This window comes from Saccopteryx leptura, chromosome 7, assembly GCF_036850995.1.
Source record: "Saccopteryx leptura isolate mSacLep1 chromosome 7, mSacLep1_pri_phased_curated, whole genome shotgun sequence".
Classification (NCBI taxonomy): domain Eukaryota; kingdom Metazoa; phylum Chordata; class Mammalia; order Chiroptera; family Emballonuridae; genus Saccopteryx; species Saccopteryx leptura.
The window spans coordinates 3,994,009-4,012,500 of record NC_089509.1 but is presented as its reverse complement, the minus strand read 5'-3'; the positions used below and the strand labels follow the sequence as shown (position 1 = coordinate 4,012,500).

At 41.5% G+C, this 18,492-nt stretch overlaps 1 protein-coding gene across 3 annotated transcripts in view; it reads right to left on the bottom strand.

Moving 5' to 3' along the window:
* CNTNAP5 (contactin associated protein family member 5) overlaps positions 1–18,492 on the bottom strand; it is an 855,485-nt gene that overhangs the window by 485,454 nt on the left and 351,539 nt on the right. For all 3 annotated transcript variants that reach the window (XM_066345536.1, XM_066345539.1, XM_066345538.1), the window contains exon 5: positions 5,970–6,173. In XM_066345536.1, the coding sequence (XP_066201633.1) occupies positions 5,970–6,173 (204 nt within the window). The remainder of the gene's footprint in view (positions 1–5,969; positions 6,174–18,492) is intronic.

Genomic DNA, 18,492 nt, shown 5'->3' with positions numbered 1-18,492 from the left:
TGTATACCCATAAGTGAAAATTCTGTGCTATTAGAGGGTTCCATTTACAAGGTTTTGAAGACCCTTCAACCTGTTTTCCCGAGTGGATACATCCACCTGCATTCCCACCAGCAGTGCAGGAGGGTTCCTTTTTCTCCACTTCTTGGTCGTGGAGTTATTGATGATAGCCATTCTGACAAATATGAGATGATTTCTGATTGTGGTATTAATTTTCATCTTTCTGATAAATAATGACATTGAGCATCTTTTCATCTGTCTATTGGCCATCTGCAGGCCCTCTTGGGGAAGTGTCTATACAAGTCCTCTGCCCATTTTTATAATGAACCATTTGATTATTTTGTGTTGAGTTGTATGAGTTCTTTATAAATTTTTGTTATTAACGCCTAATCAGATATATCATTGGCATACTTAATAATATTAAAATAATAGTAAAAAGTCAGTTAGCTATAACTAGATATTAATTGTAGATCCATTCAGTAGCTAGCTGTGTAAATTAAACAAGTGATTTATCCTTTTTGAGCCTAGTACACCACATGAGTAGACCGGGATTACATAACAAGACTTCTCTGAGTATTGGCTGAGATTCTAGCATGCTGTGGGTATCCTGTAAATATCAGGGAACATTGCAGGGAAGAGAATGACTCATGAGGAAGTTAGGAGTATAGACTTGGAGGTGAGCAAGTCTGGTGGAAACAGTGAGTATTTCTGTCAAGCCAAGATGTTTGAAATGAAAACTCCGTTTTCCAACGTATGTAGTTTGCCTCAGATACTTACTTCAGGAAGGTGCACCTTTAGATTCTGGAGCTACATCGATGAGAAAAGTGCCATCTTGCCCTCGTGCAAACTACAGTGCAGATTTTTCATTATGGACAATTCAAAGCAATTCCCCCTGAATAACTGCTCCCAGAGATCTGCCGGCTAACATTGAGATAGGAAGAGTTACAGTACCAACATACAGCAGTGTCTCTGCAGAGAGGGTAGTACGAAACAACTATTCTGGGTGACTGCCGAAAACAGGTTAAGTACAAGAAACACTCAACCATGGAAACTGGTGGAAAAGGGGGGAATCCATAAGCACATGAGAAGATGAAGGCATTCCCAAACAATGAAGAATCCAGGCAGACCTCAGTTTTACTGTTGAGTCATTCACTAGTTGGGGTTTTACTTTGCCGCTACCATGGTTAGAAATATAGGACAGGCAGAATATGGAGGGAAAAAAGACTTCTTTTTTCTGCCATGTATCACTACAAGGAGGAGGTACTATTTATATTTTTTTCTTGTTGTTTTTTATGTGTCTGTGTGTGTTTACTTCCCAGAAATTAAAAAAAAAATAGTGAATTCATTGGGGTATAATTGCTTAACAAAATCATATTGTTTTCTTTCTTTCTTTTTTTTTTTACAGGGAGAGTCAGAGAGAGGAACAGATAGGGACAGATAGACAGGAACGAAGAGAGATGAGAAGCATCAATCATTAGTTTTTTATTGCGACATCTTAGTTGTTCATTGATCACTCTCTCATATGTGCCTTGACAGTGGGCCTTCAGCAGACCGAGTAACCCCTTGCTCGAGCCAGCGACCTTGGGTCCAAGCTGGTGAGCTTTGCTCAAACCAGATGACCCCGTGCTCAAACTGATGACCCCGGGGTCTCAAACAGAATACATACCTACTCAGGTACAGAACATATATCTACTCAGGTACAGAACACAAACCTACTAAGGTACAGGACACATATCTACTCAGATACAAAACACATATGTACTCAGGTACAGAATACATATCTACTCAGGTACAAAAGGGACATTGCCCAGGACAGGTCACATTCTAAGAAATGAACAAGTCTCAATAATTTCAAATTACTGATATTATACAAAGTGTGTTATCCAAAGATCTTGAATTTAAATTAAAAATCAACATTTAAACTGGGAAACTCATAAATAAGTGGAAATTAAGCAACACATCCCTAAATAAACAATGAGTCAAAAAATAAATCAAAAGGGAAATAAGAACTTTGAGACTTTTGAAGAAAATAAAAACAACCTCCTTCCCATGCACAAAAAAATTATGGTATGGAGCTAAAGCCAGAGTAGAGGGAAACCTAAATTATATTTAAAAAACTCAATGAAAACCTTACTTTCTAGATTAATATACTAACAAAACAATGCATTAAACTAAAATCTAGTAGAAAAAATAATAAATATTAGATTATGAATAAGTGAAATAAACAATAGCAAAATGGTAGAAAAAATCAATAAAATCAAAAGATCCTTTGAAAATATTAACAAGTTTGACAAAACTTTATACTGCGCACAAGAGACAAAACAATTTGACTATAAGTTTAAAAGGTATAGGACTTATACTTCTCAATTCACAACCTACTACAGCACTATATTAATTAAGAGTGTGCTATTGGAATAAGGACAAAAAGATCAATATAATACATAAATAATATAAGTGCAGGTCTAGAAATACATCCAAATTTATGTTTGAATATTTTTTGATAAGACCAAACGATGGTAAAGATTAGTTTTCTAAACAAATGGTGCTGTGTCAATTGTATATTACAAGCAAAACAATTAAGTTTAACCCCTCACACCATAAACAAAAATCAACTCAAAATGAATCAATAAAAAAGGCTAAAAATAGAAAAGTTCTAGAAAGAAATATAAGAATAAATCTTTGTGACCTTAAAGTAGTAAAGGGTAATAGTTTCCTGCATATAAAACTAAAAACTAAAAACAGAAATAAAAAAAGAATAAAATAGAAAAAATTCATCAAAATTAAAAATAAAATGAGCATGAAATGATATATACCATCAAGAAGTGAAAAGACATCCAACTAATGGTAGAAAATATTTTTAAATCATATATCAGATAAGAGAGTTTTGTCCAGAATATATAATTTTTTTTTAAAACAGAAACAGAGAGAGAGTCAGAGAGAGGGATAGATAGGGACAGACAGACAGGAACGGAGATAGATGAGAAGCATCAATTATCAGTTTTTTGTGGCGACACCTTAGTTGTTCATTGATTGCCTTGTCATATGTGCCTTGACCACAGGCCTTCAGCAGATCGAGTGACCAGTAACCTTGGGTCCAAGCTGGTGAGCTTTGCTCAAACCAGATGGGCCCGTGCTCAAGCTGGTGACCTCAGGGTCTCAACCCTGGGTCCTCCACATCCCAGTCTGACGCTCTATCCACCGCACCACCGCCTGGTCAGGCCATATTTTTTTCAAGTGTACAATTCTACAGTACAACATCACTGTATTGTATCGTGTGTTCACCACGCCAAGTCAAGTCTCCTTCCACCACCATTTACCCACTCTTTACCTTTGTCTACCTCCCCTCATCCCCCTTTCCCTCTTGTAATCACCATAACTGTTGTCTCTGTATTTTTTGGCTTAATCTTTTCACTTTTTTATACCCCGGCCCCAACCCCTCCCCTCTGACAGCTGTAAGTCTCTATGTGTCTCTTTCTATTTTGCTTATTAGTTTATTTTGTTGATTAGATGTCACATATGAATGAAATCCTATGCTACTTGTCTTTTTCTGACTGGCTTATTTCACTTAGCATAATGCTCTCCAGGTCCATCCATGCTGTGAGATATCACCTCAAGCTGTCAGAATGGCTCTCATCAGTAAGTCAATAAAGAAGTGTTGATGAGAGTGTGAAGAAAAGGGAACCATCATGCACTGTTGGTGAGAATGCAGATTGGTGCAGCCACTGTAAAAACAGTAGACTCACCTCAAAAAATTATAAAGGTAATTTTCTTATGTCCTAGTGATTCAAGTTTTGGAACAAACCAAATAAAGTAAACACTAATTCATAAAATTTAATGCACCCCTATGTTTATTGCAGTGTAATTTACAATAGCCAAGATTCAGAAGAAGTCCAAGTGCTCATTAGAAGATGAGTGGATAAAAAAAGCTGTGGCCCATTTATATAGTGGAATACTGCTTAGCCATGAAAGAGAAGTAAATCTCACCTTTGCAGCACTGAGTCTTATTTATCTTAATATACCGATTTCTTTTCAGAAAGACTAGCATAGCACAGGACATGAGATAGTCAAATATTTGTTAAATAAATAGGTAATATTAAGCACTTCTTTTATTGCTACTTCTCATATTTATTTACTAACATAAATTATTCATTTATAATATTTGGGGTTTTATATCCATGCTCTGTAAGATAGGTCCTATTAACCCAGATTAGAAATAGGTAAAAAAGACTTGTATGTTATGCACTTCTCCCGTAATATATCACCAGCACATAACTGCAATCACAGTGAAATCTGTTGCATGACCACTCCTGCTCCTTTTCATCATGCTATACTGAGGAAAGAAACTTGTAGAGGAGAAATGTTGTATATAAATTGGGAATCTAAATAGCAGTCATTGTTGGTTAGATACAACATGATCAGAGAAGACATCTGTTATACTAGTGGCAAGTAATAGCAACTGTACCCATGAACCACAATTCTTTCTAAGCTATGTGTAATGGGGGGGCACTTCATTCACCCATACTTCTTTACTGGAAATTGAAGGCCAGTTAATGAACCAATGATTTCTGCTATATATTTGTATGTCTACTCTTCAGCTAGTTCATTGATAAATTGCTAAAATACAACCTATTAGGTTGGTAGCAAATCCTCTTACTGCTATCTTTTGAGTAATGCTTTGTTTCTAATGATGTCTTTGATGTACATTTAACTTAATGCATTAGTTGTCAATTTTATGAGTTAAATTTAGGATTCCAGAGGTTCTCTCTGCTACTCCTGCAAATATTTCCCATGGAAGCTAAGAAGATACACAGAAATCCCTCAAAATGTTGACGTACATGATTTGGTTTTTGGGTCAGTCTGAACTAACCTTCATTTCTATGTCTTTCCTGCTAATTGCTAAAACGTGTTTACCTGCGGGTTTTCTGCCAACTTTCAATGCAGCTTGAACTTACATAATACAATCTGCTATGACATTCCTTCTTTACCCCTGTTAGTAAATACTTATTGATACATCTCTTTCACGGGTATAAGATATTCACCTCTTCCCTTAATACTAATGAATACCAATAGGAGGCAGGGGGTCATGGTCATACAAAAAGATCACTTCTTTGTCCTCTATTTGTTTGTTTTTCTGATTTCCTTTTTTATTTACCCTTCGTGTCTTTTGGAACTCTGTTTCTCGCCTTCTGCAACTGGCTGACCGTTCCTTCAAATGCAACTTTGATCGCACATAAAGGAAGATGAGCCCCTCTCTCTTTCTCTGGGACAGAAGGTTGACTGCAGTGAAATAAAGACCTGTCTAAGTGAAGGCAGACCACGACAGATGCCCATCATCGTGGGAGGCCCATGTCCTCGCTGTGGAAGACAGGAGAGTGATCTGCACTTAATTAGCTGGCACTTGGTGAATCTAGAGCTCACCCTGGCAGAGCCAGGATGCTTGAAGAAAGCAATAAGACACGGAAATGACCAGAAAGTTAGATTTTCCTCATGTACATGACACCTTCTCTCCCCTAAAAGAAACACTAAAGAAATTAAAATGTTCTCCATTGTGTTCCTCTGGAACTTAACTTCCATAATTACCAAATACAATGGATTGTGAATATGCTTCATTATAATAACTATGTGTATGTGTGTGTACTTTTAAACTTGTTTAATCTTTTAAAAAGACATAGATACATAAATAGGTAGATAGGTAGAAGACAAATAAATAAATAATTAAACAAAATAAACTCCAGCAATTAGCATGTATCTCTTCTTACCTGCCAATATGATCTCATTTAAAATAATGCTATCTATGGCTTAATCATTTCAAAATACAGTATTTTTCTCCTACAACATAGAAAAGAAAAATATGTCACTTGGACCGTGCTCCAAGGACCTCCACCTGTAACATAAGAGAATAAGGAACTGTAATCTGCTACAAAAAGGAGTTTTCCTAGGCTGACCTGAGCAGGAGTGAAGCCTGACCTTACCTAAGTTGAGGTGCAGGGCGAGCCTCCCTTTCTGGAGCTCCAGGGTGACATAGTCTCCACGCTGACCCTCTCCATGGAATAGAACCCCATCTCCTTGGATGCTCTTGAACTTCATTGAAATCACATCTTTGAGAGTGCTCAGCAGCTTTTGATTGAACCTGTACAGAAGGGAGCTCCTGCCATCAAAGTCAGCAACATCTGATTCTGGACACAAAAAGAGAAGAGGAAAGAAGAGTCAGTGCAGAGCTTCATAATTGCTAGTCCTGCTTCCCAGTTCAGTTGCTATCCATTTTATAGGCATATTTTTGACATCTGCAAGGACCTGTTGTTTTAAGGGGAAGTATATAGATCAGATCCATTCTAATTAGACTTGGGGACGTAATTCCTATACAAGCAACAACCACACACTGAATTAAAGTGAACTGATCAGCAACCTAGAATCAAAACCTCTCATTAGTGATATGTTGGTTTTTGCCAGGGGACAAGATGGGAATACCACAAGTACAAACATCAGGACCTCCTGTGCAGATGCTGTGTTGCAATGTCATCGCATGGTTTGTCTTCCTCATTGTTTTGCTTGATAAGTGGAGCTGCTTGATCCACACTGCTCAAGCTCAAGGTCAGAAACAAAAAAAATTAGTCTATCATTCAACTCTAAATAGCACTATCTTCTCAGAACCCTATGTTGAGAAGAATTCTGAGATTTTCTCTGGGTTCCATGGGAAAGAATATGTAGTAAAGAAGAACTGTTATTGGAAAACCAAGGGCAAAAGTATTGCATCCTTCATCCTTCTCATCCCTACCTCCACCTTGTACTAGTGACAGTTATCATTTTAGTCTTTATATACAAAGAATATATTTATTATTGTTAAATTAAAGGTATGGACCTGGCCAGTTGGCTCAGTGGCAAGGCATTAGCCCAGTGTGTCAAAGCCCTGGATTTATTACCTGGTCATTGCACACAAGAGAAAGGAACATCTGCTTCTCCACCCCTCCCCTTTCTCTCTCTCTCACTCTCTCTCTCTCTCTCTCTCTTCCACTCCTGCAACCATGGTTCAATTGGTTTGAGCATGTTGGTCTGGGGCACTCACAATGGCTCCATTGAGCCTCTTAAAGATAGCTCAATGTCCCCATATGTGCAGAGCGTTGGCCCCAGATGGGGATTGCTGGGTGGATCCCAGTTAGGGAGCATACCGGAGTCAGTCTTTGTATCTCCCCTATTCTCACTTAAAAAAAATCAGAAGATGATCAAATAATTATAATTTAAATACATGTATGTAGTAAATATGTATAAACATACCAAAAATTGTATGCCAGATACTTAATAGGGATGTTTACCTTACCAAGGAATACAAACAGATGGAAAATTTGTATATAAAAAAGTGTTCCAAATCATATGTCTTTATGGAAATGCAAATTAAAACAATAATAAGATATCACCACACATCTATGAGAATGGGCTACATCTGGAACACTGACAAACCAAATGTTAGTGAGGGTGTGGAACAGGAGACATACACTCACTATGGGAGGAAAGGCACAGTGGCAGTGCTGCTTTGGAAGACAGTGTGACAGTTTTTTTACATAACCAAATATACTCTTACTATACTATCCAGCAAGTGCATTCCTTGATATGTATCAAAAGGAGTTGAAAACTTACATCTACTGAAAAACCTGCAAACAAGTGTTTAAAGCAGCTTTATTCATAATTTCCAAAATTTGGAAGCAACTGAGATGTCCTTCAGTAGGTGATGAATAAATGAATTGTGATATGTCCAGACAACAAAATAGTATTCATCCTTGAAAAAAAAAAGGATCTCCATGCTATAAGGAAACTTGGACAAAAATGAAATATGTTACAAGGTGAAAGAAGCCAGCCTGCAAAGACTCTATGCTGTATGATTCCAACAACATGACATTCTGAAAGAAGTAGAACTGTGAGGACAGTAAAAAGATCAGTGGCTGCCACAGAGTGGGAACAGGAAGAGCACAAACAATTTTTAAGGCAGTGAAAATATTCTGCATGATGCCATAATTATGGAAACATTTTATCATATTTGTCCAAACCCACAGAATGTGCTACACCAAGTGTGAGTGGTCGTGCAAGCTATGGTTTGTAAATAGTTACGATGTGTCAGCTTAGGTCCATCCGTTGAATACATGTAGTGTTTCTGTTGAGGCTGCTGATAAATGGGTGAGGCTATGCAGTTTGCAATCAGTGGTACATTAAAAAACAAAACCTAGAAATGATAATATAAATAAAAAACTGCTTTAAAAATCAGTCTTTAAAAATAAGTTCCTAGGGATTCTCTCTGGGAGATGTAATTATAAGTTGTTTTCACATTTTTAAATTATAAAACCTTCATAATGAATGACTATTACTTTTAGAATAGAAAAAATAAGGACAAGTATTGCTTGAAACATGTTCACTATATACTATCTTATGTGGGTGACATGGTGGTAAATGGGGTTTGGAGGAGGGTGGGCTTAGTCTTAATTAAAATCAAGTACTCAAAAAAACTCAAATTTTTATAACTCGCCAAGGAGTTAAGTCTGACCAGGCAGTGGCGCATGGATAGAGCATTGAACTGGGATACAGAGGACACAGGTTTGAAATTCTGAAGTTGTCAACTTGAGTGCAGGCTCACCAGCTTGAGCACGGGGTCACTGGCCTGAGTGCGGGGTCTCTGGCTTGAGTGTGGGATCATAGACCTGACCCCATGGTTGCTGACTTGAAGCCCAAGGTCGCTGGCTTGAGCCCGAGGTCACTGGCTTGAGCAAGGGCTCACTTTACTTTGCTGTAGCCCCCCAGTCAAGGCACATATGAGAAAACAATCAATAAACAACTAAGGTGTCACAATGAAGAATTGGTGCTTCTCATCTCTCTCCCTTCCTGTCTGTCTGTTCCTGTCTGTCACTCTCTCTGTCTCTGTTACACATACACACAAGAAATTAAAATTCACAGCTTGAGTATCTACAATGTTCATTACAATACTTTTGACAAGAACCTAAAAATATTATTTGTAAAACTCAAGTTCTGAAACAAAAATAAAAATGAAACTATAATTTATTTAATTAGCTTTAAAACATGATTTTATAATTTATTTTTTAGAAGTCAAATGTTTCTAACCAAAAGTTTGCTTATGACTGCCTAGACCCTAAAAATAAATATTCCAGATAGAGATTTGCACAAACACCCCATGCTTTCAGATCCTCCCCACACCACCGCTTTGGCCTCCTGCATCTGTCCTCTGAACCCACTCTACCCCAACCAGGTTGAGACTATGGGCAGCAAGCTGTCATCAGTCATGGAAAAATGAGTGTCTATAAGATCAGGGACTTTAAAATACACTAGCTTTAGCCTGTTAGTCATCTTGGGCAACCCTACCTCCCTAAGACTTGATCTTATAAAGTGGGGTAATTTATATCCTTTAGAGAAGACAGCTGTGAGAATTAATGTGCTCATATGTATAAAGTGATAAATAGATATAAATTGATACCATCAAGTCTGGCATGTTATTTGTGTTAAATCAATAACAGTAGGAGTGTACATAGTGATTGGGATAACTAGAGGGTTTGCATTCCTATCCAGTCCATTATTGTGGCCAACACTCTACCTTCCCATGCACACTGACTCCATTTCTCTTTTGGATTCAATAGTTAACTGCCCAGTAGACGTGAAGGTGGCCTCAAGTTTCCTGTTCCACCACGTTTTAGCTTCTCAAACTCCAGCTGAAATTCTTCACCTGTGCATGGTGTGCACATTGTGTCTGTGTGCTCTCACTGATCACTTCCCCTTTCTCACTGTACCAGACTCTGGTTCTGCAAAGGGGTCCTTAGGAGATGCAGTGGGAATTGAGTGGACATAACGTGTATGATTCACGCACAGCAATGCTAACATGGCATGTTATAGAACAGAGGTGCTTGCAGTGCTGTGGGAACACAAAGTTTATGCACTGCCTGTAGGAGTGGGGCAAGGGCTTCCAGGGAGAGATGAAGGATTTGTTACTGCTGAAAGGTCACACCTTGTGCCCAGGCTGGTTGGCTCATGTGGTAGAGTGTTGGCCCGACATGTGAATGTCTTGTGTTCAATTCCTGGTCAGGGCACACAGAAGAAGCAACCATCTGTTTCTCTACCCCTCCCTTTCCCCTTTCTTTCTCTCTTCCCCTCCTTCAGCTATGGCTTGGTTGGTTTGAGTGCATCGGCCCCAGGTGCTGAGGGAGGCTCCATGGAGCCTCTGCCTCAGGTCCTAAAAATAGCTCGGTTGCAAGCATGGTCCCAGATGGGCAGAGCATAGACCCCTGATTACCCATACCCAGCATGGGTTGCCGGGTAGATCCTGGTAGGGGCACATGTGGGTTTCTCTCTATGTCTCCTGTTCTCACTTGGAAAAGGAAAAAAAAGTGATGCCTTGTGCTGTGAATCCAGGTCTGCGGTGCCCAGACTCTTTAACTATCCACTTCAGTGCACTACTTCTTCTCTCCCCATTCATCACAGCATTTATGATCCAATTCCATTTCTGCGTATGTCTAGATAACCCAGTGACAGAGTTAATTACGTAGGTTCTGGCGACATAGGTTGTCTCTAAGAAAGCACATTTCTATGTTGTTATGATATCTTAAGGAAACATAGTCAACTGATAAATCAGGAACAAAAGAAAATATTGCTGAAGTCTATTAACAGGTGGACTTGAGGATATATTTTTTTAAGTCTCTGAGCTGCTATCTGTAGAATAGAGCTAAAAGAAACCAACCTTACAAAGTTATCGTCAGAATTACATAAAATGCACACTTGGAAATGACTAGTTACTCACCAACTTTTTATTGTCTCATGTCATCATTAATCCAAAGGAATCACTGTAGTGGCAAAGATATAAAGCGTGATATAAAGACAATATGAAGATATTCTGCTTCAGTTTGGGTTTAGTATCCTTCACATCACACTGATCAGACATGCATTCATGCCCTCTTTATTACCTTTCATTCCTAAAGTAACCTCATAATTACCCTTTCTAATTCTACTATTGTTGCGTCCTTATGACGTACTCTTTCATTTTTTTTTTTTCCTGAAGCTGGAAACGGGGAGAGACAGTCAGACAGACTCCCGCATGCGCCCGACCGGGATCCACCCGGCACGCCCACCAGAGGGCGACGCTCTGCCCACCAGGGGGCGACGCTCTGCCCCTCCGGGTCGTCGCTCTGTCGCGACCAGAGCCACTCTAGCGCCTGGGGCAGAGGCCAAGGAGCCATCCCCAGCGCCCGGGCCATCTTTGCTCCAATGGAGCCTTGGCTGCGGGAGGGGAAGAGAGAGACAGAGAGGAAGGAGAGGGGGAGGGGTGGAGAAGCAGATGGGTGCTTCTCCTATGTGCCCTGGCCGGGAATCGAACCTGGGACTTCTGCACACCAGGCCGACGCTCTACCACTGAGCCAACTGGCCAGGGTCTACTCTCTCATTTTTATAAAAGGTAGATAACATCACACGTCACCCTTGCTGAAGCCTTCAGTAAACTCCCCTTGCATTAAAATCAGATCTTTAAAACCTGTACGCATCTGGCTCTGTACTCCTTTCTCACCTCATCCCCGACTGATCCCCCCCACCATGGACTCACGTCCCAGGACACTCTACTCAGGGTCTGTATGTCCTGTGAATGTGCATGTATGAGGGAGGGGTCAGGTAACATTACACAGTGTGCACCTTGGACCCTGTAATTCTGTCATGTTTGTGTGTATATGTGTGTGCATGAACTTTATTTTTTATTCAATGAGAGAATTGGAGGCAGAGAGACAGACTCCCACATAAGCCCCAACCAGAACCGAGCCTGGAACCCTACCAGGGAGTGATCTGCCCATCTGGGGCACTGCTCCATTGCTCAACAACTAAGCTCTTCTTAGCACTTGAGGCAGAGGCCATGGAGCCATCCTCAGTGCCCGGGGCCAACTTGCTCCAATTGAGCCATCTCTGCAGGAGGAGAAAAGAGAGAGGAAAAGAGAGGGTGGGTGGGTGAAGAAGCAAATGAATGCTTTTCCTGACTGGGAATCGAACCCAGGACATCCACACGCTGGGCCAACACTCTACTACTGAGCCAGCCAGCCAGAGACTGCATCAACTTATTTAAGCTATTTAAGCACCCTGAAGAACATACTGTTATTATTCCTGCTTTACAAACAGAGAAACTATGGCACAGATGGTGAAGAAGTACAATTAACAAGTGGAACTGGATCTGCCTGCCCCATTAGGCTTGCCCCTGCTCCGGGTGTGCTGAGCACTGCCCATGTGCTGTTGCCCTTTTCACGCCAACACTCTGATGCTCAGCTCCAGTTCCTACCTCTTTTCCTAACAGGTTCTCCAGTAAGTTAGTCTCTTCCTAAGGGTCATGCCACTCCCTTCATAATTCACCTCCCAGCTGGAATTTGATACATGGTTGTTCCCTGTCTGTTTGTCATCTATCTCTCCAGGAGGACAGTGCATCTGTGTAGCCAGAATCAGATGTGCATTCACCGCTTCATTAAGTCAGAACATCGTGCTGTCTGGAACCCCCTGTGAAGTGATTCAGTAACCCAGTGAACTACCAAGCCCAAGAGATTTGCTGCTGATTGCCCCGACTTCCTGAGGCCTCACCTGCCCCACTTGGGAAGCACTTGCTTGCCCATTCACACTAGGAGGGATCATTTTCCTGGGGCACACAGCAGCCAGTTGGGCAATGACACCAGCATTGCTCACATCTGCTCACTAGTGTACAGGTGAGAGGCCTCTTTGGAGAACACAGAATCAGCCTGTCCTCCTAACACTGCTGACAGCTAATGAGAGAAACTGTCGGTCCAAGAGAACTCAGACATACACCCTAGCCCTTTGCAATAGTAATTAAGTCACACACAAAACTGACCAACTGTTTAACAAATATAAAAATGAGGAGTGAAAAAAAGATATCAGTTTTTAAAAATTCAAGTTTTCCCCAACTGAATACTTAATACTTTTCCCAGGCACTGGAGCAATGTGAAGTAGTCAGCATTACCAACTTCACTTGGATAAAACATATTTAAAATATTAACAATAAAGGCTCATATATTTATAGTGATGCTGTTAAGAAACATAATTCTATAATATGCTAGTTTTCCATATCATACATTATAATGAACAATTTCCCAGATGCTCTGGTTTGGTACTTCACTTGGGGTGTGGGCTTTTGTCATAAACATCAACATCTTTACCCACATTTTACAAGAATCTTGAAAGATAACTCTCTCTAACAATGCAAAGGGAAAAAGATTATTGCAAGGTGGGTAAAGAGTAGAAATTGGCTCCTATTGGCAGATGGGGGAGTTGTGATCAGCACAGAATGTAGTTTTAAGGACACTAAGAAAATAACAAATTAAATATACCTTCTTTATTCTCTTATACAGCCTCTCCAAGCCACTCACAAAGGTTTCTTACTCTGAATGGAGTAATTTATTTTTGAGGGGAAAAAGGAATTAATAACCATATTTGTCTGATTTAATGATCTTAACACTTTTGCAATATCCACATTTTCCCCATATTTATAAAATGGGGAAGGCAAAGCACAAAAAGATTATGTACTTGTTGCACAAAAACATACACATGAAAATGAGTTGACAGCAAGCCATGTGTATCACATTTAAAAAAATATGATGGGTTGGTGCAAATTATATCTCATATATTGTGAGACTGTCCCTGACTTCATCTCATGATCAGGCATGCATTGGGAGGAGCTGTATATGTGGGTGAGTGTGTGTGTGTGTGTGTGTGTGTGTGGTACCTATATGGAGATGCCAATTTTAAAGGAAGATAATGTTGAACGGGAAGGTTTTTTTTTCTTCTTAAGAGCTGATATGAATTTCCCTGTGGTTTCTGCTTTTTTTGTGCTTGCTCCTTCAGGGACCAAGTTCACTGGGGAAAGCAACTTCTTCTGAGAGTGACATGGAACCATAGACATATTTGAAAGGCTCTTTGCGGGTAGGTCTGCCATGCCCTCCTGACACTTACTATGTCCACTAAGCTTAAACTGTATTTCGAGCTGATTTTTGTGGTCTCACTCAGACATTTTTTTGTGTCTGAACCTTTACTGAACACCCCTAACATGGTAGAGCCCATACTCAGCACAGGTAGACAGTAATAAACTGAACAGAGCTCCCTGTTCCAAAGAGCTAAGGTGAAGACAGCAACATCACATGATCACATGTCCAGCCAGCAGAAGAAAGAAGCTACTGTTTTGGGAATGGAGGAGAGAGTTCAGGGTTGGATCTCAATCCACAAGGATTCAGACAAGCTGGAGCTAAGGTTCTAGAAGTGAGCTCTCTGGATTAGCATACTTTGTGTCTCCAGGGCACCTCACCACAGACATATGGAACAGGAAGCTCAAGATGTGGGTCCCAACCATCTGTTTGCTATTGTATCCTCTAGGTGATGCTGATGCTTACTAATGTCTGAGAACCTCTGTGCTGAAGTACAGGATCTCAGGGCAGAGGGGTCAAGGGCTTGGCGACAGAGTGAGGGGTTTTATGATGGAGGGTCCTTTAAAAATAAAATAATATGGGTTTCAGTGTGACTCTAAGGTCAATAAAGAATACAGTGATTATCCAAGCATGTGATGTAAGAAAAGCACATGGTCAGGTTCGGTTTTTAGAAAGAAAGAGCTCTCTGGTTTTTAGGAAGTTTATTGATGCTATTTCTTTGACCAGCCTGCACTCCAGTCCTGGCTACTCCTCATGTCCCTTCTCAGTGGAATTACCCAGTTCCAGTGTCATTGTCTCTCAACAAGGTGGTGAAGGCCCTAATACAATCTTTTTGGTGGTTTGTCAGTTTTTCCTCTTCCTGCATTAATGCTTGCTGATCATTAATCAGAGCATATTCACACATTAAGAATGTCATCCGAAACCTGGGTAGCTGCTGGAGATTTACTTCCTGGACTGGGCAGTTCTTCCCTCTTCCTTAAAATGGACTTTTAGGATCTCATTATTGTAAACTCCATTCAATCCAAAGTGTGGTTTATTATGGTGGTTTGTAATACTGGTGGCCAAGGCCAGGCAGGTTCACATTGGATTCGGGCAGATGGTAGAGGAACTGCGGGGCCAGAAAGGGTTGGGCCATTCTGTTTAATAAAGTCTCGCAACAGTAGATGAACAAACAGGCAGGGGAAACCGCTTTTCCCGGCAGCAGACGGATGAACAGGAAAATGGCCCCTTGCAATGGTGGGCAAGTGATCCGCCATCTGCCCTGAGGGCCAGCACCCATAGCCATACGTAGACTATACACACATGGCTCTGCCATGTGCTCATGCACTAATCATGCAAAGCACAATCGAGCAAGCCTAACAGCTATTTTTCCAACATGGTCATACATTTGCAGATTTTTTTTTTTTTTAATATGAAAGGTAGGCCAGTTGTGGACCCAAGAATTCTTCAGGGCAAGGGGAGTTCCTACAGCATATGAACCTCTTCTTTCTGGTCAGGATAAATCAAGCATGCATGCCCCTCTGTCCCAGAGGCCCTGGAAATCCAGTGCTGGCTGACATCTCACTGAGCTCATCACTGCTGACCTGGCTGTCATAGACTGTTTTCAGAGAAGGAATTTTGGAGGCATCGTCTGACTTATCTGAATGATGTTAGTAGCTTTTCAACAAACCAGCTGGAAAAAGGTTTGAATAGGGCAGGGGTCTCAAACTCGGGCCCGCGGGCCGCATGCGGCCCGCCCACCAATTTTGTGTAGCCCGCAGACTAATCAAACAGACTGGCCCACAGACTAATCCACGAAGTTTGATTAGTCTGCGGGCTGCACAAAATTGGTGGGCGGGCCACATGCGGCCCGCAGGCCGCGAGTTTGAGACCCCTGGAATAGGGGGTTCCAAGCTTGAACCCCTCAGGGGCTGAGAAGGGCTCTTGTGTGAGAGCCAGTTACTGGGAATTGCCTCCTCACAGGCCAGAAAGCAGGAGCTCTGTGTTGACAGGAGGGAGTATCAATTCACTCTGAGACAATTAGTCCACTCAGACTCTTCAGCTGTTCACAGGAAACATGATTTTTAACACAATCACAGTTGAAGTTTCTCTCATAATACACTATATAAGAAAAATGATGATTTTTCAGACCATACATTTTCACTGAATATTTGAGGTCTTTGGCTAGCAATCCACAAACCACAAAGGTTTTCCACAGTCAGTTCAAGTTTACACAGATCATGCACTAATTCTGTGACTCCCAGGCCTTCTCAGAAGCTCATGGTACCTCACTGTGAAACAATGAAACTATGAAAACAATGTAAGTTTCCAAAGCTAACTTTGACAACTTTTTTTTTTTTATTTAGTGAGAAGAGGGGAGGCAGAGCGACAGACTCCCGCAGGCACCCTGACTGGGATCCACCCGGCAAGCCCACTAAGGGGTGATCCTGAGCCCATCTGGGGCATTGCTCTTCTTAGCATCTGAGGCAGAAGCCATGGAACCATCCTCAGCACCCAGGACCAACTCACGCCAATCAAGCCATGGCTGCAGTAGGGGGCACACAGAGAGAAGTAAGAGGGGCAGGGGTGGTAATGCAGATGGGTGCTTCTCCTGTGTGCCCTGACCGGAAATTGAACCTGGGACTTCCACACGCTGGGCCAAACCTTTACCACTAAGCCAACTGGTCAGGGCCGAAAACTTTTAAGAATATCTTTTCTTACAGAATTTCTGTATATGGCCACAGGTGGGAAATAAGAGAGATGTCAAGGAGACAACACAGAAAGGCAGTTATAGCACAAACTCTCCTACACACACACACACACACACACACACACACACACACACACAAATCAAAACTCTGAATTCCAATCCTAACTTTACCATGTAGTCATTATAGCTCTTACATTGAGACTTACCTGCTTATCACGTCTACATTGCTTAGATATTTTAGAGTTGTCAACATCTCTGAGCACACTTCAAATCTCTAGTTCAACTGGACTGTCCACTAGTGAGAAAGATTATGCCAAAATAATGCACTCATTGTAGGGAACTTCCAAAGTAACAGAAATTCGTTCATTTGTTTATTCTTTACTTCATTGACAGATATTGGGCAAGTTCTGTAAGCTTTTTGGTCACTGTGATGAGCTATGAGATACAATAATGATTGAGACACAGGTCATTCGATTCAGGGACTCATCACAATAACACTAATATGGTAAGTGAATTACGTTAGTGGAGTAGGATGTAATAAAGGAAAACATAATTGTGGTCCCTGACATTTATTACCCAAATAGGGATGTGTGCCACTGAGCAGGGAGCTCTTGGGGGCTCACACTGGCACAATGGTATGAGCTGGGACTACACAAAGCCAATCAGGGCAGGTAGTCACCCCAAGTGAAAAGTGCAGCGTGAGATATGGCTGGTGACCTCTGCTATGGTGCAGAAAGCTAACAGAAGCTTTCTTGCAGGGGACAATGTTTCAGAAATCTCCCCTCCATCACAGAAAGAATGATCAAGGCAACGGCTGAAGCTGAGCAGCCAACTTCTAGGAAAACAGCACAACTCAGTCAAGAACTGGCACCAGTTCAGATGACCATCAGTGCTCTTCAACCACAACACTCGTTTCCTGAAAGGGGGCTGCCACAGTGACAGACATCTAATAGCAGTGTCAACATAGAAGAGAACTACAGTTCCCCATCACCACTCCCCATAAGACTAGTTACTACTTTTTTTCTGAGAAAAGATTTGCCATGGTTTTATATTTGGGGGAAATTAAACATTTTTTTTGTTAATGATTCTACCTGGGCACAGCCTACAGAGCTTAGTGCTAGAGGCCAGTAGGAAAAATAACAGTAAATTAGTCCAGTGACCATTTCAACGGAGAATAAATGTAAAACTGTAGGAGGTGTATGGAAATACACAGCAGCACAAAGTGGTTAATCTAACTATCGGGTCATTTTCCCTTCTAAGATTTTCTTTTTTTTTTTTTTTTTCATTTTTCTGAAGCTGGAAACAGGGAGAGACAGTCAGACAGACTCCCGCATGCTCCCGACCGGGATCCACCCGGCACGCCCACCATGGGGCGCCGCTCTGCCCACAGGGGGCGATGCTCTGCCCATCCTGGGCGTCGCCATGTTGCGACCAGAGCCACTCTAGCGCCTGAGGCAGAGGCCACAGAGCCATCCCCAGCGCCCGGGCCATCTTTGCTCCAATGGAGCCTTGGCTGCGGGAGGGGAAGAGAGAGACAGAGAGGAAAGCGTGGCGGAGGGGTGGAAAAGCAGATGGGCGCTTCTCCTGTGTGCCCTGGCCGGGAATAGAACCCGGGTCCTCCGCACGCTAGGCCCTTCTAAGATTTTCTTTAAAGTCACCACTATTAGCATATGGGTCCTGGGAACCAGGACCATTAGATGAATCACACACATTAATCCATCAGGAAAACTCGTTGGCTGGGGACGTTCCCCTATTCTGTTATTCTTATAGTTTCCTCCACTCCATGACAAAAATTTATGTCTGCTTTTTTCACCTACTAGCTATCTTTGAGCTCCTAAGGAGTAGGGACTGTCTTATTTATTT